General features: G+C 48.5%; 2 protein-coding genes across 2 annotated transcripts in view; one reads left to right on the top strand and one right to left on the bottom strand.

The window, feature by feature from the left end:
- EZH2 (enhancer of zeste 2 polycomb repressive complex 2 subunit) overlaps positions 1 to 3553 on the top strand; it is a 29837-nt gene extending 26284 nt beyond the window's left edge. The window contains exons 15-19 of the mRNA XM_049769431.1: positions 1387 to 1482; positions 1865 to 1946; positions 2518 to 2598; positions 3110 to 3194; positions 3314 to 3553. Coding sequence (XP_049625388.1) covers positions 1387 to 1482; positions 1865 to 1946; positions 2518 to 2598; positions 3110 to 3194; positions 3314 to 3374 — 405 coding nt within the window. The 3' untranslated portion in view covers positions 3375 to 3553. The remainder of the gene's footprint in view (positions 1 to 1386; positions 1483 to 1864; positions 1947 to 2517; positions 2599 to 3109; positions 3195 to 3313) is intronic.
- A 4445-nt stretch (positions 3554 to 7998) lies between these two features.
- The window catches only part of CUL1 (cullin 1), a 64090-nt gene continuing 48169 nt past the window's right edge, over positions 7999 to 23919 (bottom strand). Inside the window, exons 9-22 of the mRNA XM_049769407.1 lie at positions 23259 to 23389; positions 22404 to 22511; positions 22215 to 22321; positions 19338 to 19386; positions 18948 to 19079; positions 18365 to 18482; positions 17565 to 17641; positions 16808 to 16939; positions 15716 to 15808; positions 11808 to 11855; positions 11644 to 11726; positions 11222 to 11327; positions 9563 to 9676; positions 7999 to 8478 (exon numbers count right to left, since the gene is read on the bottom strand). Of these exons, the coding sequence (XP_049625364.1) occupies positions 8398 to 8478; positions 9563 to 9676; positions 11222 to 11327; positions 11644 to 11726; positions 11808 to 11855; positions 15716 to 15808; positions 16808 to 16939; positions 17565 to 17641; positions 18365 to 18482; positions 18948 to 19079; positions 19338 to 19386; positions 22215 to 22321; positions 22404 to 22511; positions 23259 to 23389 (1379 nt within the window). The 3' untranslated portion in view covers positions 7999 to 8397. The remainder of the gene's footprint in view (positions 8479 to 9562; positions 9677 to 11221; positions 11328 to 11643; positions 11727 to 11807; positions 11856 to 15715; positions 15809 to 16807; positions 16940 to 17564; positions 17642 to 18364; positions 18483 to 18947; positions 19080 to 19337; positions 19387 to 22214; positions 22322 to 22403; positions 22512 to 23258; positions 23390 to 23919) is intronic.

Below are 23919 nucleotides of genomic sequence, written 5' to 3' on the forward strand. Positions count from 1 at the left end.
GGGCATTTGCCTTGCGTGCAGAAGGTCGGTGGTTTGAATCCCGGCATCCCATATGGCCCCCGGAGCCTGCCAGTAGTAGTTTCTGAGCATAGAGCCAGGAGTAACCACTGAGCGCTGCTGGGTATGTGGGCCTCTCCCCCCCCCCCCCCATTTGGGTCAGTGCTCATGATTCCAGGTGGTGTTAGGATGGTGGTCCTACTGGTCCCCATGAATATACCTGCTGCCATTCTTCAGACTGTAGCAGGGTCTCCAGTGCTGTTGCGTGCCCTCCCCCAACCCCCCAGTCCTCTCTGCAGACGTCATTTGGATCCATATGGCCTTTTCACCAGCTCAGTGATCTGCCTGGGAGGTAGTGGTGGGAAACCTGTGTAAGCCGCAGCAGCTTCTAGATGTGGGATAATGCTGACTCCTGACAGAGACCAGAAAAATGGAAGCAATTCCTGACCCAACCTTGAGCCTGAGCAGCGGACTAGTAATGGTGCCTGGTCTTCCTGTAACATCAGCGAAAGTCACACAGATGGGAGGAGGGAGATATGTGGCCTGGTCTCCCTCCTTGAGGTGGGATTGGGATTGGGTCCCCATTTAAGGGGCTGCTGCTGCCTTTTTTTTTTTTTTCCTGTTTGTTTTTGGGACACACCTTGTGATGCTCAGGGTTTTACTTCTGTCTATGCCCTTAGAAATCGCTCTTGGCTTGGGGGACCATATGGGATGACACAGATCGATCTGAGATCTGTCCTGGATCAGCCATGTGCAAGGCAAAAACGCTACTGCTGTGCTAGGGCTTGGATTTTTTTCTTTTTTTCTTTTCTTTTTGCCCCCCCCCCCCCTTTTTTTTTTTGCTTTTTGTGCCACACCTATTGACACTCAGTGGTTACTCCTGGCTATGCACTCAGAAATTGCTCCTGTCTTGGGGGACCATATGGGGCACTGGGGATTGAACTGAGGTTCGTTCCGGGCAGCTTGTTTTGTTCATTTTGGGGTCACACCCAGCAGCACTCAGGAGGTACTCCTGGCTCTATGCTCAGAAATCGGCAGGCACAGGGGACCATATGGGTTGCTGGGATCTGAACCACCGTCATTCTGCATGCAAGGCAAATGCCCTATCTCCATGCTATCTCTCTGGCCCCTCCTTGTCACTCTTTTTTTTTTTTTTGTTTGTTTTTTTTGTTTTTTTGTTTTTTTGGTTTTTGGGCCACACCCGGTAACGCTCAGGGGTTACTCCTGGCTATGCGCTCAGAAGTCGCTCCTGGCTTGGGGGACCATATGGGACGCCGGGGGATCGAACCGCGGTCCATCCGAGGCTAGCGCAGGCAAGGCAGGCACCTTACCTTTAGCGCCACCGCCCGGCCCCTCCTTGTCACTCTTAACAGCCTGTTTCTTCTTTAGCATTTATTGCTGGCGCCTTCTGATGTGGCTGGCTGGGGTATTTTCATCAAAGATCCTGTTCAGAAAAACGAATTCATCTCAGAATACTGTGGAGAGGTAATGAAGGTGGAGAGGGTGGGGGCCCTTCCAGAGAACAAGGTGCTGGTCCCTGGCCTGCGGGCTTTGTTTCAGCTTCATTCCCCTGGGCACTTCCTGGGCTTTGTGCTGACCTTGCAGGTGGGCTGCAGTGTATTCCATTTAATTAGTGTCTGGGGACAGTGCAGAGGAGCAGCTATGCTAGGTAGAACCCTAGTTCTAGTGGTTTCCAAAGGGGAGTAACTCGATTTGTATTTGGATTGAGCTGTTCTTCGTCACCTGGGCAGGCAGATGCATGGTAGAAAGACTCACTGATCTTTGCCGAGTGTTGGCCACAACTTTTGGGCTGGGTGTTTGTGTTGTTCTTTGCTGGCTCAGTTCTCTGCTTTGTCTTTCATTTTAGATTATTTCTCAGGATGAAGCTGACAGAAGAGGGAAAGTCTATGATAAATATATGTGTAGCTTTCTTTTCAACTTGAATAATGGTATGTCCAGCTGTTTTTGGCAAAGTGGCAAGAGTCCAGGGCTGACATGCAGTCCCAGGCCCTTTGCATGTTCTAAGGGGCCGAGCTCTTGGGCTCCTGTGGAATTATGTAAGTGCTCGGGCTACTGTGTCAAGCACTGAGGCTCCTGAGTAATAAGTTTTATTAATTCACAAAACCAGCATCAGTATCTATTAAACTTGACTTTTTTTTTTTTTTTTTTTGGTTTTTCGGGCCACACCAGTTCAATGCTTAGGGATTACTCCTGGCTAAGCGCTCAGAAATTGCCCCTTGCTTGGGGGGACCATATGGGACGCCTTGGCTAGCGCTTGCAAGACAGACACCTTACCTCTAGCGCCACCTCGCCGGCCCCTAAACTTGACATTTTATACTGAAATTGGCTGATTTGTTTCTAAAAGCAAAGGCCCTGAAGAATCCAGAGCCAATCTTTCTTATGCGGGGGGCTATAACTGGCAGTGCTGGATATCAGGAATCACACCTGGGTCAGTTGCTTGCAAGGCTCTCAAGTCAGATTTTCAGGATCATAACTTGCTGAATACATTTTTCCCCTTAGATTTTGTGGTGGATGCAACCCGCAAGGGTAATAAAATTCGGTTTGCAAATCATTCAGTAAATCCGAACTGCTATGCAAAAGGTAGGTACTCAGGGCTCCTGTGGTTGGAGCTGGGGGGTTTCCTGTAGAATTAATTAAATTGATAGTAGTCCTGGATGGTGCTGGATGGTGCTGGATGGAGGGGGAGATGCCTTTCTCGGCCAAGCCAGGCGCCTGCAGCCCCTTCCAGCTGCATGGTCTGTGAGTTCAAGGTAGCTGCAAGAAAATGATCCACTAGCAGTCAGAAGTCGTCAGGAGACATGAAACTTTATTATAGGGCCCTAGTCACCATGTGCAGCTTCTAAGATAATCAGTCTCTGCACCCAACCCTCTCCCATCTCTCCATCCTGCCTCTTGCTCAGGCTCCTTCAGAATCTCCTGCTGAATCTCCTTTACACCCCTGAGACAACCCCCTTGTTATATAGACCCCTCCAAGATGTGGCTGGTCTCCCTCTCCCGGAGAGATAGAAGGAAGTTGGGGCAGGGGTTACATACAGTCTCACTTCTCCCCTGGTCGGTGTCTAGTCACAACCCAGCCCTTCTCTCTCTGCAGTCATGATGGTCAATGGCGACCACCGCATTGGGATCTTCGCCAAGAGAGCCATTCAGACGGGCGAGGAGCTTTTCTTTGATTACAGGTATGTAGAATGCAGGAGTGGGTTCCCAGGAGTTCTGGATTGGGGGGAATTCCAGGTTATTCAAGCAGCAGCGTATTCTGTTGTGGGCTGTGCTGTGACCCGCCTTCTCATCTCCGCAGATACAGCCAAGCAGATGCCCTGAAGTATGTGGGCATCGAGCGAGAGATGGAGATCCCATAACGATGCTACCTCCTCCCTTCCTGGAACAGCTGCCTTAGCTTCGGGAACCTCAAGTACTGTGGGCGATTTAGAAGAAAATGCAGTTTGAAATTCTGAATTTACAAAGTACTGTAAGAATAATTTATAGTGTTGAGTTTTAAAATCAACTTTTTATTATTGCCTTCTCACCAGCTGCAAAGTGTTTTTGTACCAGTGAATTTTTGCAATAATGCAGCATGGTACATTTTTCAACTTTGAATAAACAATACTTGAACTTCTCGTGGGCTCATCTTTCCTCTGTAGCTGAGTGTGTGAATAAAGATTGCCTGACATCACTGATATTAATGTATGTACACGGACATGGCCTCTAGTCTGAGCCATACTATGTCAGCCAACAAATAACACAAGACATTATTTGCCAGTAAGGGGTTGGGCTGCCGGGAAAGTAAGTTTTGCTCTCAGCATAGCAGTAATGGAATATTTATGTATTAGCAGAGCTATGGAAGGACATTGAGAATGATACCAGTGGAGACCCATACATAGGAAGCACCACATGTGTCAGTCATAGATTTTGACTGATAACCCACATTAAGGATTTCTGACACCCCCCTTCCAAACACTTAAAAAATGTTATTTTGTGGGCCGGAAAGATAGCATGGAGGTAGGCATTCACTTTGCATGCAGAAGGTTGGTGGTTCGAATCCCGGCATCCCATATGGTCCCCCGAGCCTGCCAGGAGTGATTTCTGAGTGTAGAGCCAGGAGTAACCCCTAAGCGCTGCCAGGTATGACTTAAAAAATGGGGGGGAAAATGCTATTTTGGGGGGATGGCTTTACATGCAGTCTGAACGGGCCTTGAGAGTCAAATAGATCTGGATCCCCCCACTCCCACCCTTGACATTAAGATTGAGATCACATATTGGGACACAAAACTGATATCAGCGGCCTGTTTTCATACACATGTAAGATCACTTTGTTTTTTTCCGTTCACTTTTTTTTTTTTTTTTGGTTTTTGGGCCACACCCGGCGGTGCTCAGGGGTTACTCCTGGCTGTCTGCTCAGAAATAGCTCCTGGCAGGCACAGGGGGACCATATGGGACACTGGGATTCGAACCAACCACCTTTGGTCCTGGATCGGCTGCTTGCAAGGCAAACACCGCTGTAATTATGTCAACACTGGCCCTCAGGTGCTTTATGTTAAACTCTGGCTAATATAAGTGGCAGCGGGAAGCAGAAAGGAAGCTGGGCTGACTCAGTAAAATCTCAGATGCTGCTCAACAATCCCTGGCTGAAATGCATTCTCTTATGGCTAAGTCTGATTTCTTGTGCAAGCTGAGACCCCACGTATTGCAGTGGCCAGAGATTGTATAGAAATTAAACAGGCCTTGGCCTTGTGTTGGTTGACCCCATTCCTAATTCCATGCCACATATGGCTGTAAAAAAAAATTGACACACAAAACAATACTAAACTACAACCATACAAAGAAGTCAAATCTGGTTTTTTTTTTTTTTGGCCACACCCCTTTGATGCTCAGGGGTTACTCCTGGAGAAAGCGCTCAGAAATCGCCCCTGGCTTGTGGGGACCATATGGGAGGCTGGAGGAATCGAACCATGGTCCTTCCTTGGCTAGTGCTTGCAAGGCAGACACCTTACCTCTGGCGCCACCTCACCGGCCCCAAGAAGTCAAATCTGGAAGCAGATGTTGAATGATGGACAATACAGATGTTAATTTGCTGTTGAACAACTATTGGGTCAGCACAGTTTATCTCGCTACAAATGATGCACCAACACCTTTAGAAATGGATAGTGCTGGGGCTGGAGAGATGACATGGAGTTAGGGCATTTGCCTTGCATGCAAAAGGGGTTTGAATCCTGGCATCCCATATGGTCCCCTGAGCCTGCCAGGAGTGATATCTGAGTGCAGTCCTTGAGTGCTGCTGGATGTGACCCCAAAACAAAACAAAACGAAAAAAGATGGGCGACTATGGGAAGAATTGATAGTTAGGGCCTGTTGGGGCACTTGAAAATAATAGAAAAAAGGGGCCGGGTGGTGGCGCTAAAGGTAAGGTGCGCCTGCCTTGCCTGCGCTAGCCTTGGACGGACCGCGGTTCGATCCCCCGGTGTCCCATATGGTCCCCCAAGCCAGGAGCAACTTTTGAGCACATAGCCAGGAGTAACCCCTGAGCGTTACCAGGTGTGGCCCAAAAACCAAAAAATGAAAAAAAAAATAATAGAAAAAAAAAGACATCTTCAGATTTTTTTTTTTTTGGTGGTTTTTGGGTCACACCCAGCAGTGCTCAGGGGTTATTCCTGGCTCCAGGCTCAGAAATTTCTCCTGGCAGGCACTGGGGGACCATATGGGACGCCGGGATTGGAACCGATGACCTCCTGCATGAAAGGCAAACGCCTTACCTCCATGCTATCTCTCCGGCCCCATCTTCAGATTCTTGACTGTGTGATTGAACACCCCCTTCCAGTGTTCATGGACTGTCAGACTTGAGCCCTTGTGCAGGTAGCAGCTCCAGTCAAGATAAAGTGGCATCTTGGATACATATGATACTCTGCTGGGGAAATGAACCCTAGGTAGACACATAGAAACAGCCATGTGCGTGTACAGGCTCACAAACTTACATACAAGTGTTAAGTGGAGTTGCAGTGGAAAGAGTATCATCCCCTTATCCCAGGTTATGTGTTGGAATTCATGTTGGAATTTTGGGGGGCCATTTCTGCCAGTGCTCAGGGATCATTCCAGGTGGGACTTATGAAGCACATTTGTGCTGAGGACTGAACTGGGTGTCTACATGGCCTTTTCACTGCATTCTGGCTCTGGTTGAGATGAAGTGTCTTAGCCCTGCTGGCTGTGGCTGCCTACAGGGTAGTGAAAAAGGCTTGTAGGGTGGGGTATCTCCTCTCACCCAGTTCATTTGTTTTGGAACTTTCCAAGAGCACTCGGGGAAACTCGAGGTTGGTGAGACCCCTCTGCAAACACTTAACCCACTAAGGCCCCAGGAAGAACGTTTATTTCTGGAGCCTGTGTGGGGAGCTAGGGCTAGAAGTTGTGGCTCCTGTTTGCAGAGCATGTACTCAGGGCCCCAAGAATGCCTTTGTATACATTCCACTCAGGATACTGCTGCAATATTCAGGGTCCACCTCTGCAGCAGTGAGGTGATGTGGGCTCAAGGAAGTCCTAAGCCCCAGTCTGTTTTCCTCAAACCTGCCTCCTGAGAGGATGGGAAGATGGGAAGTTTGAAAGATATTTCCCCACCATCTCTCACAAGCCCAAGTTAAGTGCCAGCAGCCTCAATCCCCTTTTCAACTAAGGCTAGGGGCTGGAGCACAGCAGTTTGCTTTGCAAGCTGCTGATCCAGGATGGACCTGGGTTCAATTCCCGGCATCCCATAAGGTCCCCTGAGTCTACCAGGAGTGATTTCTGAGTGCAGAACCAGAAGTAACCCCAAGCACCAATAGGTGTGACCCCCACCCCCAAAACAAAAAGAAACTAAGGCTCTGGGGCCCAGAACGGTAGCACAATAGGTAGGGCTTTTGCCTTGTATGCAGTCAACTGTTGGGAGCTACCGGTTTTTATTCAGATAATTCTTTGCTAGTCCTTGTCATCCACGGACTGGAAGTACCTCTGGATTGGTCCCTACCCCTAACTGTTCTCTACCCATGGGGGTGGTCCTCTTCCCAATAAAGGCAGGTTAGACTGCTTGCAGTTGATTCCACAGCTAGCCTGTCTGCCTACGGGTATATTTTGCCGGCTGATAGCTAGTGGTGGAAGTTTCCTGAACTTGTTTCTCTTCAACCCCGTGTGTATTATTTGCTGTGTCGGGCACTGCTTCTTGACCTTCATTTCCTAATCCTCCTGGAACTGGGAACTTCTAATACAGACCTGGGTTTGATCCCAGCATCCCATATGATCCCTTGGGCCTGCTAGGAGCGATTTCTGACCACAGAGCTAGTAGCAACTCGAGCACCTCCAGGTGTGGCTCAAAACCCAAAACCAAACAAAAAAACTAAAGCTCTTGGGCTTCTGGTGGGGTGACAGTGGGGTCCTGACCATATTCATCCACTCTAGGAGCTTACCAGAAGACATACATCTCAAGCTTTATTTGGGGAGCTGTTTTCCAGGCCACACCAGTTAGAGGGTCACTCCCAGCTCCATCCAAAGCAAGTGCTAGAGTTTGTTCTCTCCAGCTCATTGCCCTCTCTTTTTTGGGGGTCAGGGGTCGTGGGAGGGGTCTCCCACGAAATGTTTAGGCAGCCGGGTGGAGAGATGGGTTTTTTTTTTTTTCACCAAATACTAGGCCCTGAGCACCTTCCGGTACTGCGGTACTGCAGATGCTCTTCCTGCTAAGAACCACCAGAATCCAAAGCAACGAAGGTAGCCCCCTTCACCAGCACTAGACTTACCTGGCCTCAGGCTCACCACCTGCTGTAGGGGTGCTGCTTCCCATGCTTAGTTCTACACTTTTCCAAGCCTTATTCAGATTCCATGTCAGAAATGAGCTGGGATTTTTTTTTTTGGGGGGGGGGGGGAAGGAGAGATAATAAGAGGGATTACATTTCATATTCCTACAAAGAAAACCCAGAAGCTCTTACTGGGGGCTTTGATTCCAGGAAGACACGGGAGTGCACATGTCCATAATCTTTAGAGCTTTTATTTACATATAGAAATTAGTAAAACTTAAAACCAAATGCGACTTGTACAGAAATTCTTTAATTTCCTTTATTTTCACACATTAAAAAATGAAACACACTATACAAATGGTTTCTCATAGCAGGTTACACATGGGTCCACTCAGCCGTGCGTGCTCACACAGGGCCGACGGGTGGGTTGAGATGCAGCCACATGCAGCCCTGTGGGCCCAGGCCCAGCTGCTGGCACGGATCCGAGCAGGTGAACGGTCTATGTACATGGGGCTTGGTCCGCACACCCGGGCCCTCAGTCTTGCTAGGACGGCCCCGGGCCCAGGCCGGGCTGCTATGAATGAACTCGAGTTGTCTCCTTTCTGTCTGGACCAGTCAGAATGTTCTGGAAGGCCTAAGCCAAGTAACTGTAGGTGTCCTTCTCCCCGTCCACTCGCTCCAAATACTCCTTCTCAATCAGAATGTCAATGCATTTCTGGACGTTATTTTTAGAAAAAGAGGAAAGGGAAGAGGTGGTGAGAAGACCAGAACAACACTTTTATGGAAATCTTGCCCTTTACCCTGAAGCCAGAGGATGACTTTGTCATTTCTTTCCTTTTGGGTGGGAAGGGGAAGGTTGGATCACTCTGGCTGTGCTCAGGGATGACTCCTGGTGGGGATTGAGGGGCCCACACTTAATGCTGGATGGAGCCCAGTTGCTGTGTGTAGGGCAGGTGCTTCCTTCCTCTACAGCATACCACAACCCCCAGTCCCTCCTCGTGACAGTCTTCGATGGGGTCAGATGTTGCCAAGAGGCGATGCCTTTTTCCACTGGCTGAATCAACTGGAAACTTTCCAGGCCTTTCTGTGTCCTGGGAACTGATGTCACCTCCTGTCTGTCAGTCCCCAAGGTCTGCAGGGGTCCCATCCATGTGGCTTAAGAAAAGGACAGTGGTCAGGGGTCTCCCAGGGGTGATGTTGCAGGAACACGGTACTGTTTCTTTTTTTTTTTTCTTTTTTTTTTTTTGGTTTTTGGGCCACACCCTGAGGTGCTCAGGGGTTACTCCTGGCTGTCTGCTCAGACATAGCTCCTGGCAGGCACGGGGGACCATACGGGACACCGGGATTCGAACCAACCACCTTTTGGTCCTGAATCGGCTGCCTGCAAGGCAAACGCCGCTGAGCTATCTCTCTGGGCCCCACGGTACTGTTTCTTTGTAATTTTTTGGGGTCTGTTTTGGGGCCACATCCAGCAATGCTCAGGGATTACTTGAGCATTAGTTCTGCACTAAGGAAATCACCTGGTGCTTGGGGGCAACATATGGGATGCTGGGGCTGAACCTGGATTGGCCAAGTGCAAAGAAAGCACCCTCCCCACTATACTATCAATCTGGCCCCAGACACAGGACTCTGGAACATTTGCTGAGCTCAGTGGGTGCCAAGTAACCCTGCACTGGCAGATGTCAGGAGAACCTTCCGGAAGGCTGGTCTAAGTAGGCTCTGGGGCAGCCCAGATCAGATGTAGTGAGATCAGCCCACTTGTAAGACCTGCGGCCTGAGCCTAGGATATGACTCTGTACCTTAATCACAGGGACCCTCGGTTTGAACCGGGATGACAGCTGAGTGAGCACTTCTCCCAGGAGTTGTTGGTGCTTCAGAACCTTCCTCATCTTCATGATCCGCACAATTGCAGCCTATGGCACGTGGGGCAAAAAAGCAACTTGTTTCAGGGTCCCTGAGCATGAGCAATCAGTGTCCACAGCACCTGAGAACAGACGCTGGGAAGGGCAGATGCTGCCTGACCCACTGAGTGAGCTTTGAAGAAGCAGAATGTCAACTACCGTATTTTCCGGCGTATAAGACTTTTGAAACAAAAAAAAAAAGTCACCCGAAAATCGGGGTCGTCTTATATGCAGAGTATATCCCGAAAAATGTTTCAATATGCCGTTAAACAAAACAAAACAAAACAAATCAGGCCACAGAGTTTCCAAATCTCTTTCTTGGGGAATCCCAAACAGTACTCAGGAGATCTGGGGCCACTTCCGGCAAAACCCAGCTAACCGTGTTGGTGGTTCAGTGCTAGGGTCCAAAGATGGGGTGTTGTTTGGTTCATGTAGTGGGGGAGATTAACTGACGCCACCAGGGAATTGCCAGAAAAGGTGCCTATGATAAGGGACCAATCACTGCAAGGCTGCTCGAACCGCCTCTCTCACTCAGCCAATCCAAGCAGGCTTTTGATGCATGCAAATTAGACAATGCTCTGGACCCGAATCTACCCTGTAAAAAGCTGCTCAGATTGGGCAGAGTCAGAGAGAAAGTCTATTACAGTAGAACCTTTGAACCTTTGCTTGTTGTGATTGACTCACTGTGGTACATACAGGTGCAGCACAGGAACGCTCTGTCTGATACAGCGAATATAGGCCTAAACCTATGTTTTAACTGCAAAATTAGGGAGTCGTCCTATACGCTGGAAAATTCGGTACTTATTTTGTGTGTGTGTATGTGGGTGAAGTGTGTGTGTGGGGGGTGTTGGGCCAAACACAGCGGCACTAGGATTAATACTGGCTCTGTGCTGCAGAAATCCTTTCTGCAGGCTCTGGGGACCATTTGGGATGCTGGGAATCAAACCTGGGTCTATCCCAGGTCAGCTGTGCACAAGGCAAATGCCCTACTGCTGTGCTATCTCTTCGGCCCCACATAAACAACTTTTTTTTTGGGGGGGGGGTTTGGGTCACACCTGGCAGCGCTCAGGGGACCATATGGGATACCGGATTCAAACCACTGACCTTCTGCATGAAAGGCAAATGCCTTACCTCCAAGCTATCTCTCCAGTCCCATAAAGAACTTTTTTTTTTTTTTTTTGTTTTTGTTTTTGTTTTTGTTTTTGGGCCACACCCGGTGACGCTCAGGGGTTACTCCTGGCTATGCGCTCAGAAGTCGCTCCTGGCTTGGGGGACCATATGGGACGCCGGGGGATCGAACCGCGGTCCGTCCGAGGCTAGCGCAGGCAAGGCAGGCACCTTACCTTTAGCGCCACCGCCCGGCCCCGAACTTTTTAACTCTGTATCACATGCTAATTCAATTAAAAGAAAAAAGTTTAAGTATATGTGTGTCCTAATGGGGAAAAATAAAAAAAAGAAAGTGGAGAGGATAAAATCTGCAAAGCCAGTCACAGAATGACTCTTTCCTGCCATCCACCCCACCCCACCCCTAGGGAGCTGTGGCCCTGAGCCCTGTACCTGAATGAGCAGTTTTCGGTCCTCCTCAATGTTCTTGTGTGTGGTCTCCTGCTCCTGCTTCTGCTCTGTTTTCATCGGCACGTTGATGTTCACCCTTAACTTTTTACTGTTGGGACAGCAGGGACACTCATCGTGGTGATGTTGGCACTGGACACCAGAGTCTCCCCACCTCCTGCCAACATGGCTAGGTATTCCCTCCCATGTGCCTCCTAAGTGACTGGCACGTGGTTACAGGCCACAGATGTCTAAGCTGTTATGGGATCCTTAGAGACAAGAGCTCCCAAACTCACATGGAGAAATGGGTTCCTTCACCAGCAAATTCAACTACAGCCTGCCCAGCACCACCCCAGACATGGATGTAGACCCAGATTTCGGGGTAATCTGGGAGCTGGGAAGGAGGCTCTCTCAGTGAGGGTCCTTACTTTTTATAACCCAGATACAATTTTATTAAAGTATCTGGCTTCAACTCCACCTCGTCCACATTTGCGTTCTCGTCTTCTAGGACCTGTAAAGACAGAGTATCAGCACGGACTGCCGGAAGGCGGGTGTGACATACCCAGGAGACAGGAAGGGCCTACAAACGTACCAGCAGCTTGGACTTCAGTAGAATCTGCAGGACCTGGGCCAAAATGTCCTGGGGGGTGAAGAGAAGAGGGTGAGTGAGGGAGGGGTGACAGTGCCCATGAGGCCTGGACACTTTCCCGGAATATCTGGTGCCAATGGGGAAAAGATGAGGCTTCATGACTACTCCAAGTACAAGTGACCATGTTCGGATCATGGTTCTCTAGTACTAAATCCTGGCAGCTCTGACAGGTCTCCCTTCACTCCTATACTATTAGAAAGACCCTGCAGGATTCAAATGTACCCGGAGGAACCCTCCAGGGTGTTGAGTTCTTCCTGCTGGGGACCTTACTGGCCTTGAGCTGAGTGAACATGTGTTGCAGCTGAGACCGGATGAGCATGTGCACCAGACAAAGGACATGCCGCCTTTCTCAATTCCCTAAAACCTCTGAAGCCAGGAGTCCTGGCACTGTGAACACTGCTATGGAGCAGTGCATGGTGGGGATGGGGTAGGGTCTGTCCAGGACCCAGGGGGACTCTCAGAAGCACATGAAAGCATGGGGCTGCAGTGGTGGCGCAGTGATAGGGTGTTTGCCTTGCACATGCTGACCCTGGACAGACTGTGTTTGATCCCCTGGTGTACCATATGGTCCCCAAAGCTAGGAACGATTTCTGAGGACGATTTCTGGAGTAACCCCTGAGCGTCACCGGTATACCCCACCCCCCCAAAACAAAAAAAGAAGTACATGAAAGCAGCACAGGAGAAGTAACCAATGAGGAGCATGAGAGTTAGCAAAGCAGGAAAAGACAATTTCCACCATTTTGTTCTTCTGGTGTTTGGGCCACACTTGGTGTTCTTCAGGGCGTACTCCTGGCTATGTGCTCAGTAATCTGACAGGGCTCAGGGCACAACATGGGGTATAGGAACTGAATATGGGTTGGCTGTGTTCAAGGCAAGTGTTCTCCCCGCCCCCCCCCCCCCCCCCCCGTACTATGGCTCTAGTCTCCAGTGTTATCTTTTAAACCCTTTAGTTTAGAGCATTGAGGAAACCCCACAGCTAACATCACACTAAACAGAGATTAAAGCTTCTCCCAAGATCAGGATTGTGGCAACAATCAGGCAAGAAAAAGGAAGAAAAAGAAAAAAGTGTTCCTCCATGCAGAAAAGGAAGAAGTGAAACTTGGTGTTTACAGATCACTGCACACTTGAAAACCCCCAAAGAATTCAGCTCCAAATGAAGGGGTTGATCGGGACAAATGAAACGACCATAAAATGACCAGTGTTTCTTTAAGACTAGTGATGAGGCGCTGGAGAGAGAGCACAGCAGTAGGCTATTTGCCTTGCAAGCAGCCAATCCAGGATGGATGATAGTTCGAATCCCGTATGGTTGCCAGGAACAGATTTCTCAGCACAGAGCCAGGAGTAACCCCTGAGCGCAGCCAAAAAAAAAAAAAAAAGACTAGTGATGAGCAGATAAGGCTTACAAACAGCAGCATTAAGACCTGTATCCATGGGGCCGGAGAGATAGCATGGAGGTAAGGCGTTTGCCTCTCATGCAGGAGGTCATCGGTTCGAATCCCGGCGTCCCATATATGGTCCTCCCGTGCCTGCCAGGAGCAATTTCTGAGCCTGGAGCCAGGAATAACCCCTGAGCACTGCCGGGTGTGACCCAAAAACCACAAAAAAAAAAAAAAAAAATTAAAAAAAAAAAAAAAAAAATTTAAAAAAAAAAAAAAAAAAAAAAAAAAAAGACCTGTATCCATGGGGCCGGAGAGATAGCATGGAGGTAAGGCGTTTGCCTTTCATGCAGGAGGTCATCGGTTCAAATCCCAGCGTCCCATATGGTCTCCCGTGCCTGCCAGGAACAATTTCTGAGCCTGGAGTAAGGCGTTTGCCTTTCATGCAGGAGGTCATCGGTTCAAATCCCAGCGTCCCATATGGTCCCCCGTGCCTGCCAGGAACAATTTCTGAGCCTGGAGCCAGGAATAATCCCTGAGCACTGCCGGGTGTGACCCAAAAACCACCAAAACAAAACAAAACAAAACAAAACAAAACAAAAAAAACCTGTATCCGTGGGGCTGGGAAGGTGGCGCTAGAGGTAAAGTGTCTATCTTGTAAGCGCTAGCGTAGGACGGACCACGGTTCGATCCCCCGGCGTCCCATATGGTCCCCCCAAGCCAGGGGCAATTTCTGAGTGCATAGCCAGGAGTAACCCCTGAGCATCAAACGGGTGTGGCCCAAAAAACCAAAAAAAAAAAAAAAAAAAAAAAAAAAAAAAAAAAAAAGACCTGTATCCGAGAGATAGCACACCAGCGTTTGCCTTGTAAGCAGCCGATCCAGGACCAAAGGTGGTTGGTTCGAATCCTGGTGTCCCATATGGTCCCCCGTGCCTGCCAGGAGCTATTTCTGAGCAGACAGCCAGGAGTAACCCCTGAGCATTGCCGGGTATGGCCCAAAAAAACAAAACAAAACAAAACAAGACCTGTATCCGTGTCTACACAATGGCATATTACGTAGCTATTAGAAAAAAGAATTCATAAAATGTGTTTATACATGGAAAATATCGGATTGAGTAAAATGAATCAGAGGGAAAGGGACAGATATAGAATGATCTTACTCATCTGCAAGATATTAAAAATAAAAGACCGGCAGTGTTAAAATAATACCCAGACAATGGAAATGATGGGACAGAGGAAGAGAGTAGTTAGGACAGAGAAGGAACCACAATGATAATAACAATTGGAAATGATCACTCTGGACAAGAACTGGATGCTGAAAGAAAGTAAAATGGTAAGTGATAAACATGAGATCCATTCAGTAAAGGTACTGCAAATCATTATGTCTAAAAGGTAGAAAGGGAGGAAAAGTGTCCGCCATAGAGGCTGGTGGATGAAAACAACCTGAAAGTAGGCAGAGACTCAAATCCACAAGGAGAAAAGTTTGTTCATGAAACATCCTAATAAAGCACAGAATGGGAACAACCAATTATACCAGTGGCACCAAGAGAAGGCAGCTCCGCAGACACAGCAGAGCCTAATGCACAGGGAGCAACCAGGAGGGCTGCTCTCATCTGAGGGCAAAGTGAAGAGAGAAAAGGAAAGTAGGTAGTACAGGGGAGTGAACTGCTCAGACAGGCGTTGCAGGGACAGGCAGAAGGTTCTGGTCAGACCATCGACAACTACTACCCATCTATGGCCCCAGATGATACATGCGGGGCCACAAGTACAAGAATAAGTGCTGTTCCAGTTCACGATCAATAAACTCAAGAATGAGAATCCAAACCCAAAGAGCCAGCTCAGTGCTTGAGAGGTCCCAGAGAGACACAACCAGCAAGTTGTGCTGGGGAGTAAGCTCTGGTCTTCGAGGCAGGATGGAGGCAGATGAGCCAGCACCTCACTCTGCACCCCCAAAGCATATGCCCCCTACATGGCATCCAGGGAGTAGGAGCCAATCAAGAGCCCACTGTGGTGGAGGGGAGGAGGGTAAAGGCAGTGGTTCCTGGAGGTCGGTATAGTACACAACAGGCAGGCAGAGCTTAGAGCAGCTGCCAATGCCTGGGAACGTCTGACTACCAGGGGCAATGGCTGTCCTGTTACTCCAGTGTCTTTGCTATTATGCACAATATATAAGTTCCAAAGTGCTGCTTTCCAAAGCATGCCTGGCAAGAGCCTTGGAAACAGGTTCAATGGAGAGACAAGGGAGGCAGACACTTGTGCCTGCGAGTTCTATGAGAACTGGAAGCTAAAAATCTGGACTTCTGAGTCATTTTTAAGTTCTAGGATTCAGTCATACTCTGCACCAGAAGATGCCCTTTGCCTAGTCCCACCCCTTACTCCTCACCCCACCCCCCTACTTTGGCTTGCTCTAAGGCTCCGCACCCTCACCCTGCCCCACTCCATTCCAAAGGGTCTGCCCCTTGCCCTGCCCCCTACCATTTTGATCTGGGTGCTGTCCGTGAGCTGCTGCACTGCGTAGGCGTCCTCCGTGTTGTACTGGAGCAAGATGGCCATCTGGAAGGTGGATGCCTTTGAGGTTCCCCCACAAGAAAGAAAAAGAAGCCTATGTGAGAGGTGCGACCAATAAGGAAGATGCGTCCAGTCTGAGCCTGCAGAAGCACTCAATTGGGATCTGGTTCAAGGAGAGCTCCTGTTTTTGTCTGGCTGCTCTTCCACGCCATCTGCACATGCACGGCCTCACTCCCCTTCGCATGTGCCAACCAGGTAATTGCAGAGACCAGACACAGCTCCATGGGGCCCAGGGAACTCAATTCTACTTCAGTGACTGGGGATAAATGGGAGGCAAGCAGGGGAAGATTCCAGAAGAAAGGACCCTAGATCTGCAGGTGGGATTCCTCCCAAGCACCTTGCTCTTCCTTGGCCCCTTGGGCTTCCCCTTCTTGCATGCCTTAAACCCATCTGCCTGGTGAAAAGAACATAGGAAGAGAAGGTTGTACATGCTATTGACAGACACCCCAATCTCCCTGTCCTTCTTTTCCATTTTTCCCAATCAAGTTTCTACTGACTTTGGCCACCTTATCGTGGTCCTCTGCTTTCAATATTGCCTACCTGAGGATAGGAACGTAAGTGTGCTCTAACAGCTAGAATTGTTTGTGCCCTAAATATTTGACTGCATATGTAGTATGTGGAAAACTGAGCTGCTTCCCTTCAGAGTAGAGGGGTTAAACCTCTGAGGCCCTAACAGACAACAACCCAAACCAATCAGCCCCAGCACATTCTCTCCACAGGGCCATCTTTGAGCCATGACTTGTACAAAGCAGAGTTGAAGATTATTTCCGGTCCTGAAGGAACAGGCCAAGGAAGTTCAGTTATTTCCAAACTTTTCCCTCAGTCAGAAGGTGGCAGAGGTGGTGGTCAGGTGTTTGTGTGGGTATCCATGCCATCCTGCCTGCCCCACCAGAACTGAACTCTCGATTCTGTGGTGAGAGCCACTGGGCTCTGATTTCTAAATTTTGCCAGCCCTGCAGTCAGATGAGGAAAGGCAACCCTAACAGAGAGGGGGCTCACCTGCAAAGTGTATCTGTTCTTGAAGCAGTTGGTGACCAGTTCCCCCTTGGATAGCTGGTAGAGCCATGTCAGCTTCCGGCCACTATGCCGACTGGCATAGAAAGCTGTGAAGCGCTGGTAACTCCGCTCCAGCTATAAACAAGAAGGGTTTCAGGAGCCCAGCAGCACTCCACCACTGTGGAGGACCCTCGCAAAGCATGGGTGGGGGGGGGGGGGAGGCAGAGAGCAATACCAAAACGCATCATCAACAACAAGCTTCTGCCTCAAAGCAGGCAGGCTGGCCTGGGGAGATCCTCAGAGGACAGGAGCACAGGCCCTGGGATCCCTCCCCCAAGGCTGGGGTAGCCCAAAACTTTATACAGATAAGAAAAAGATAACAGGGGCCGGGCGGTGGCGCTGGAGGTAAAGGTGCCTGCCTTGCCTGCGCTAGCCTAGGACGGACCGCGGTTCGATCCCCCGGCGTCCCATATGGTCCCCCAAGAAGCCAGGAGCAACTTCTGAGCGCATAGCCAGGAGTAACCCCTGAGCGTCACAGGTGTGGCCCAAAAACCAAAAAAAAAAAAAAAAAAAAGAAAAAGATAACAAGTGAGTAAGTTTGAGCTGATTCAGCTCAGGGTTGGTACTGTGAACTAACATGCCTGCTGGCACAGGGGAGGGGTGCGGGGTACACAAAGCTTCTCCAAGCCCCATGCCCCCCACTTCACAGAGACTAGACCAGGAACAGGCTAGCTTGCAGCAGTGGGTGTGCTGGCCTTACCTCTGATGGCAAAGCGAAGGTGCAGGACTGCTGAAAGGGCCATGACCCTGAACTCAGGACTTGGATACTGAAATCCACTGCAGGGAAATGTAGGAATCAGTAATGGGACAAATATGGTGTCACAACTGTTATGTATGATGGATGTGTACAAAACAATCCACAAAACCCACTTTCACGTAGCCCTTGGCTGAACCTATTTCCCTCCAGGAAATAACCAGAAAGAAGAGCTTGTTAGAAACTTCCTTTACAACTATTTTCCTATTTCACTCCAGCTGATTCATGAGGACCCTTGAGTGCCATTCTATCTGGCTGGTGATCTCCCAAACTCCAGAAAACAAAACCCCTGAAGTCCACAGTGAGGGGTACCTCATTGCTTATGCGGACGTCTTAAGTCTGGCCCATGTACTGCAGGGACAGGCTAGGATTGTGGCTCTGTCTCGCAAAAAAGCAAGCCCCCAAATTCAAATTATTTTTCCCTTCTATGCTGGGGAAGAGGAAACTCCTGCTCTCCTGAGGAAGAGATTCTTCTTTGCAGGACCCCTGGTCTGGCTATCACGGACACCATTTTGTCATTCTGAAACCACCATTATGGATGGAGTCAATGAAGGCCCACAGAAGTAGAATTCAACTGTGGCAGTCCTGAACCCACACGTAGACGAGCCCAGGGCTCCATCAGCCACTCCCAGCAAATGCGCTTCTAAGGTAGCCTAGGAGTCACCTAACAGTGCTCACAACTGCATCAGTCCTGCCTGTACATGTGTGTGTGGGACTTAGAGGAACACTCAGCGAATAGTACTCACGGTCCAGTGGCTCAGAATTGCTCAGGTGCTTTTTGAATTGCTCGTTCAAATCTTTGCTTACGCCAATGTCTTGGAACATCCGCTGAAGTTTGGAGGTATACTCGAAACCACAAGCTTGCTAAAATGAAAAGAATCCAGAAAGTCCCTGTCTTTACTGGCTTCGACAGAAATAAAAAGGTCCCCAGGAAAATTCAAGCCACAAGTCTTATTCTTCATTCTAAGAAATACTCTAAACACATAGCTTTTCACTGCATTGACTGAAATCCTGTCTAGCCATCAGGAGCAGCAAGCACAAACTGTACACGAGGGCATTGCAAACTGAGGTGGTGAGAGAATATCTCTGTGTTCTACCCCACTGCTCCCAACCCACAGGGAATTCCTGTATTCTGCTGTGACAGGAGGAGGGATTGGGTGTGGGTGTGAAGGAGCCTAGACTCAGCGGAAGTGCTCAGAGCAAACGCAGACCTAGAGCAGAGTAGGGAGGGAACAGCCTTTCCAGGACAGTTGTGCGGAGCTGTAGGGAAAAGTGCCTGACGCTGGAATAAAAGCCGATGGGCTACACCCCAAGGTCTGGCCCACTCACCTTGAGCTTCGAGATCATGCTTGCTTCAGCATCGTCACTTGCACTATTCTGATGCACAAGCCTTTTGGCCAGCATCTTGGCGTAGAATTTCTGGAACACGTCTTTATCCTCTATGTACTTGAAGACCACCATCTGGCAAAGTCAGGGGCCATAAGGTCGGTGCCCCACAACCTCTGGCATCAGGGTGCACCCAACACCCACTCTGCCTGTGGCCCTGTGGGGTTGGCTCAGAGTCCTGCTCCCATTCGATGACGCCCAATGGGCCCAGCTGAACACTAACAAGACCCATGTAGGAGCACTTGGCATACAGCCACAAACAGTAAGGCTATTTGCTGGCGTGCCAGTGAGTGGCGCACACATGGGAACAATGGGCATCAGTAAGCACCTTACCACTTGATTGAGTGTATCCTCCAGTTCGGCTTCTTCTGGATTCTTGGAACTAAAAAAAAATTTTTTTAAAGGCACAAAGTTAGATAAATCTGGTGACATTTGGTCCACAAATGCTTTGCTTTGCTTCCAATTCACAGAAGAACATGGGTTTGAACCTTGTTCCAGATTCTGGAATGGGGATAGGGAGGCCTAACCTGCCTGGAGGCCACTTGGCCATCTGGGACCACAACTAAGAGCATATGTAAAACAGAGCGCCAGAGAATCATGTCAAAAGCCAAGGGAAATGCAACAGCAGATATTATTAGCTTAGTAATAGTCAGAGATTCCTAGAGAGGGTTTAGTCAACTACCCAACTGACTGTCTGCAGCCACTTCTATAAAATCAGGCAAAGTCTAGAAATTTTGGGGCAAATGACTATAACAGTGTCATAACTGGGACCCTATACATCCATCTAAAATAACCCAATCACCAAATGTGCTTTGGCGAGGGTAGGTTCCAGCATGCTGATCTGCATGCACACAGATCAGGCAGTAACTGCTTCTGAGGCAGCTGAACCCAGGACCTGAGAGGGTTGGAGACTTCATGGGAGACAGTGGCTGGGACTTCACGGCCATGGCTGCTGAGCCCAGTGCAGCCTGGCTAGGAGGTTGCTGGAAAGGGGAATTCCTCACTCCGGGAAAGAGCAATTGGCTCTAAGATGCAGGTACCAAAGAGCCAAGAGTTGACCCAGGTAAGGAATGTCTCTTTTGGTCAAAGGCAATATAAAACTAGACCACTATGTACCACAAATAATAGAAACAGTCAATCTAGAATCAAAGCCCTGCATGGAGACCTAAAAATGGGAAATGTTTAGAAGACAGTGCAGGGGCCGGGCGGTGGCGCTAAAGGTAAGGTGCCTGCCTTGCCAGCGCTAGCCTAGGACGGACGCGGTTCGATCCCCCGGTGTCCCATATGGTCCCCCAAGCCAGGATCAACTTCTGAGCGCATAGCCAGGAGTAACTCCTGAGTGTTACTGGGTGTGGCCCAAAAACCAAAAACCAAAAAAAAAAAAAAAAAAAAAAAAAAAAAAAGAAGACAGTGCAATTGATGGTGATCTGAGAAAGACAGGAGGAAATTTGTGTCCACCCTCGGGGGAAGCAAAAGCCAAAAGAAATTGATTAGAACTCCACTAACAAGTTTGCACAGGGAAGAGGCCTTGTGGCCAGCCACTGAATGGTAATGGACATTTGTGCATCAGGCACATCACATAACAGCATGATCCAAACTAAGATATATAAACCATAAAAAGCAAAGCAAAATGGTCAGAGGAAATGGGCCTCACTTCTCTGAGGACAGATGGTGGACACAATGCACAGTCTGACAGTCAAGGAAATGCCACCAGGCCGCAGATACCCCCCATCCTGGGAATAGTTGTTGCACCAAGGACACAGCATGGCAACAGGCCCTAACAGGGGTGAGGCTAGAGCATGCACTATGGAAGGCAGAGTGGAGCTTCCACACAGAAACCCCATGATCTACTTATCTTACTTCTGAAGAAACTAGATACTAATGCACACTGAATAATAGGAGCCAGAGGTTGAACAGGTGGTAGGCAAGGCAAGGCAAGGCAGCAGCCACACAAACCTACTCAGGGCTAACCCCTGGAATGTATATGTAAGTTTCTTCCACAAGAACATTTAAGACTACATTAAAAAAAATTAAAGGTACCCACCACTAGAGGTTTGTACAGTGTGCAATGATTTCCATTTTTAATTTTGGGAGGCCACACCAAGCACTGCATAGAGGTTACTCCTGCCTCTGTGCTCAGAAACCACCCCTGGTGACCACAGAGAAGAGGGCCCAGGTGACCAACCAGCTTATCACAAAGAATGGAGCAGTTAGGTTAGAGAAGGATCTGCTATGACAATGATAGTTGGAACTCATCACTTTGGACAAGAACTACGTGCTGAAAGGGGATACAGTGATATGCATGATATTCTTTCATTAACAATAGTGCAAACCACAGTGTCTAGATTAGGAGAAAAAGTAAAATAGAAGTAAAATGAGGCAGGCAGGGCTTCGCTAAGAGGGGAAGAAAACTGGGGACAGTAGTGGCAGGAAATGAGCACTTGTGAAGGGTGCTATATACTGTATGATGGGAACAGATCACGAACAACTTTGCAACCAGTGTTTAAAGTTATTTAAACTTTATATAAAGTTATTTAAGAAAGGCAAGTACAGGGCCTGGAGAGATAGCACAGCGGCATTTGCCTTGCAAGCAGCCGATCCAGGACCAAAGGTGATTGGTTCGAATTCCAGTGTCCCATATGGTCCCCGTGCCTGCCAGGAGCTATTTCTGAGCAGACAGCCAGGAGTAACCCTTGAGCACTGCCGGGTGTGGCCCAAAAACCAAAAACCAAAAAAAAAAAAAAAAAAAAAGGCAAGTACAGTGGTTAATAGCAAACAAAACAAACAAAAAACACAACAAAAAAAACACAACAAATGGGGCCGGAGAGATAGCATGGAGGTAAGGCGATTGCCTTTCATGCAGAAGGTCATCGGTTCGAATCCCGGGGTCCCATATGGTCCCCTGTGCCTGCCAGGAGCAATTTCTGAGCATGGAGCCAGGAGTAACCCCTGAGCGCTGCCGGGTGTGACCCAAAAACCACAAAAAAAAAAACAAACAAAAAAACAAACAAAAAAACACACAACAAATTACTCCTGGCAGTACTCAGGGGACTATTTGGGATATGGGGATTAAAGCTGAATCAAATGCGTGCAAGGCAAGTGCCCTCCCAGGTGTGCTACTGCTCTAGCCCAGTATGTAGTGATCTTTAATCTACCACACTGCGGTGAGGTTCTAAGTACAAAACACAGAAGCAAACCAGAGAGCCGCACCTTTTCTTCAACAAGGAGTCACAGTACCGGGCCAGCAGCTCAGGCGACTTGCTGGACGATTGGGCCATCTTGGTAATCGCATTGTTGTTGATAAAGCGCCCGCAAGCCTGCAGGTCCACAAGAACAGTTAGAAGATCAAGTGATGCTATCCCTCAGCCCACTGCAGTGCCATTACACCTCTGCACCCACCTTGTCCAGGGCCGCCACAAAGCCAGCATCATTGTTAAAGGCTGACATGACCAGGGCGTTATATTTCTTATGGACATCCAACACAGTCTGCACGTACATTTTGGGATCCTTACGTATGGAGAAAAACAGGAAAAACAAAGTCAGTTACTGGATTTAAGTCTATAATGTGTCATTATAAAACAAGATATTCACTAACAGGATCAATAAACAGTTTTGGTGCCATCCACACAGCGGCACTCAGCTCATTCTGTAGAGAGCTGTAATCAAGTCAACTTTTTGCAGAGGATATTAAATACTGATTTCAGGCTTCTGAAAAGGAAGTAATATTTCAAATGATCTAAACATTCTAAGAAACCAGTGAAAAGAGAGTTTTCCAAGTGAGAGCCTGGCTTAACCTGTTTCTGTCTGTTCAAATTCTAGATCTTGTTTGGGCAGGAATCACCTGCAGTTTCCTAGAACCCAGCAGGGAGGTAGTGACTTGAAGGACTTTAGGGCTCACATCCTGGGAACCAGGCCCTGGGTCATCTCTGGGACTGAACAAGGGACTATGTGGCCCACCAGGTGTCACTGTTTTCTGGTGTGTGTATTCTGACAATGGGGCAGGAGCCAGAGACTGAGGACATTCAGCTGCCACACCAAGACCCTACTGCCTGAGCTGGACTAAGACTTGACATCTATCCCTTTCATAGCCAAATGAGGCAAGGAAATTACCACAATAACCAAAAATTGACAAGGATTTAGGGACAGTTGGGGTGGGGCAGGGCGCTCACTTACCTTGTACACCAAGCTGAGCGTGCGTGCATGCATTTGTGTGTGTGTGTTCAATCCACCCTACCTTCCAAGTCACCCACTTACATTTAAAGCAGCTTCCCCACACTTCTCAATGGCAGCAAGGCCTTGATTATGAATGTGTGTCTCCAGAAGTTTTTTCAGCTCACCCAGGCCATCCTGGATTCTGGACACGAGATTATACATGCGGCCCAAATCTGAAAAGAGAGGTGTCATCACATCCTGACTCAGTGACTCATGTACATGGGCTCTCTCATCTATTTGTGAGGGAGAACATGGGGTCATACTTGGTCATGCTCAGGGTTTACTCCTGATTTTGCACTTCGAAATTACTCCTGGCACGTTTGTCTTGCATGCAGAAGGACAGTGGTTCAAATCCCGGCATTCCATATGGTTCCCTGAGCCTGCCAGGAGCGATATCTGAACGTAGAGCCAGGAGAAACCCAAGAGTGCTGCTGGGTGTGACCCAAAACCCAAATAATAATAATAATAATAATAATAATAATAATAATAATAATAATAATAATAATAATAATAATAATAATAACAACAACAACAACAATAATAATAATGATAAAAAGAAATTACCCCTGGCAGGCTCGGGGACCATAAGGAATGCCAGACATCAAACCTGGGTCGACCAAGTGCAAGGCAAATGCTCTTCCCGCTGTACTATTGCTCTGTACCCAATCCATGTATTTTTGGATGGCTAATTGTCTAAAGGTTT

This window comes from Suncus etruscus, chromosome 1 (genome assembly GCF_024139225.1).
Source record: "Suncus etruscus isolate mSunEtr1 chromosome 1, mSunEtr1.pri.cur, whole genome shotgun sequence".
NCBI lineage: Eukaryota > Metazoa > Chordata > Mammalia > Eulipotyphla > Soricidae > Suncus > Suncus etruscus.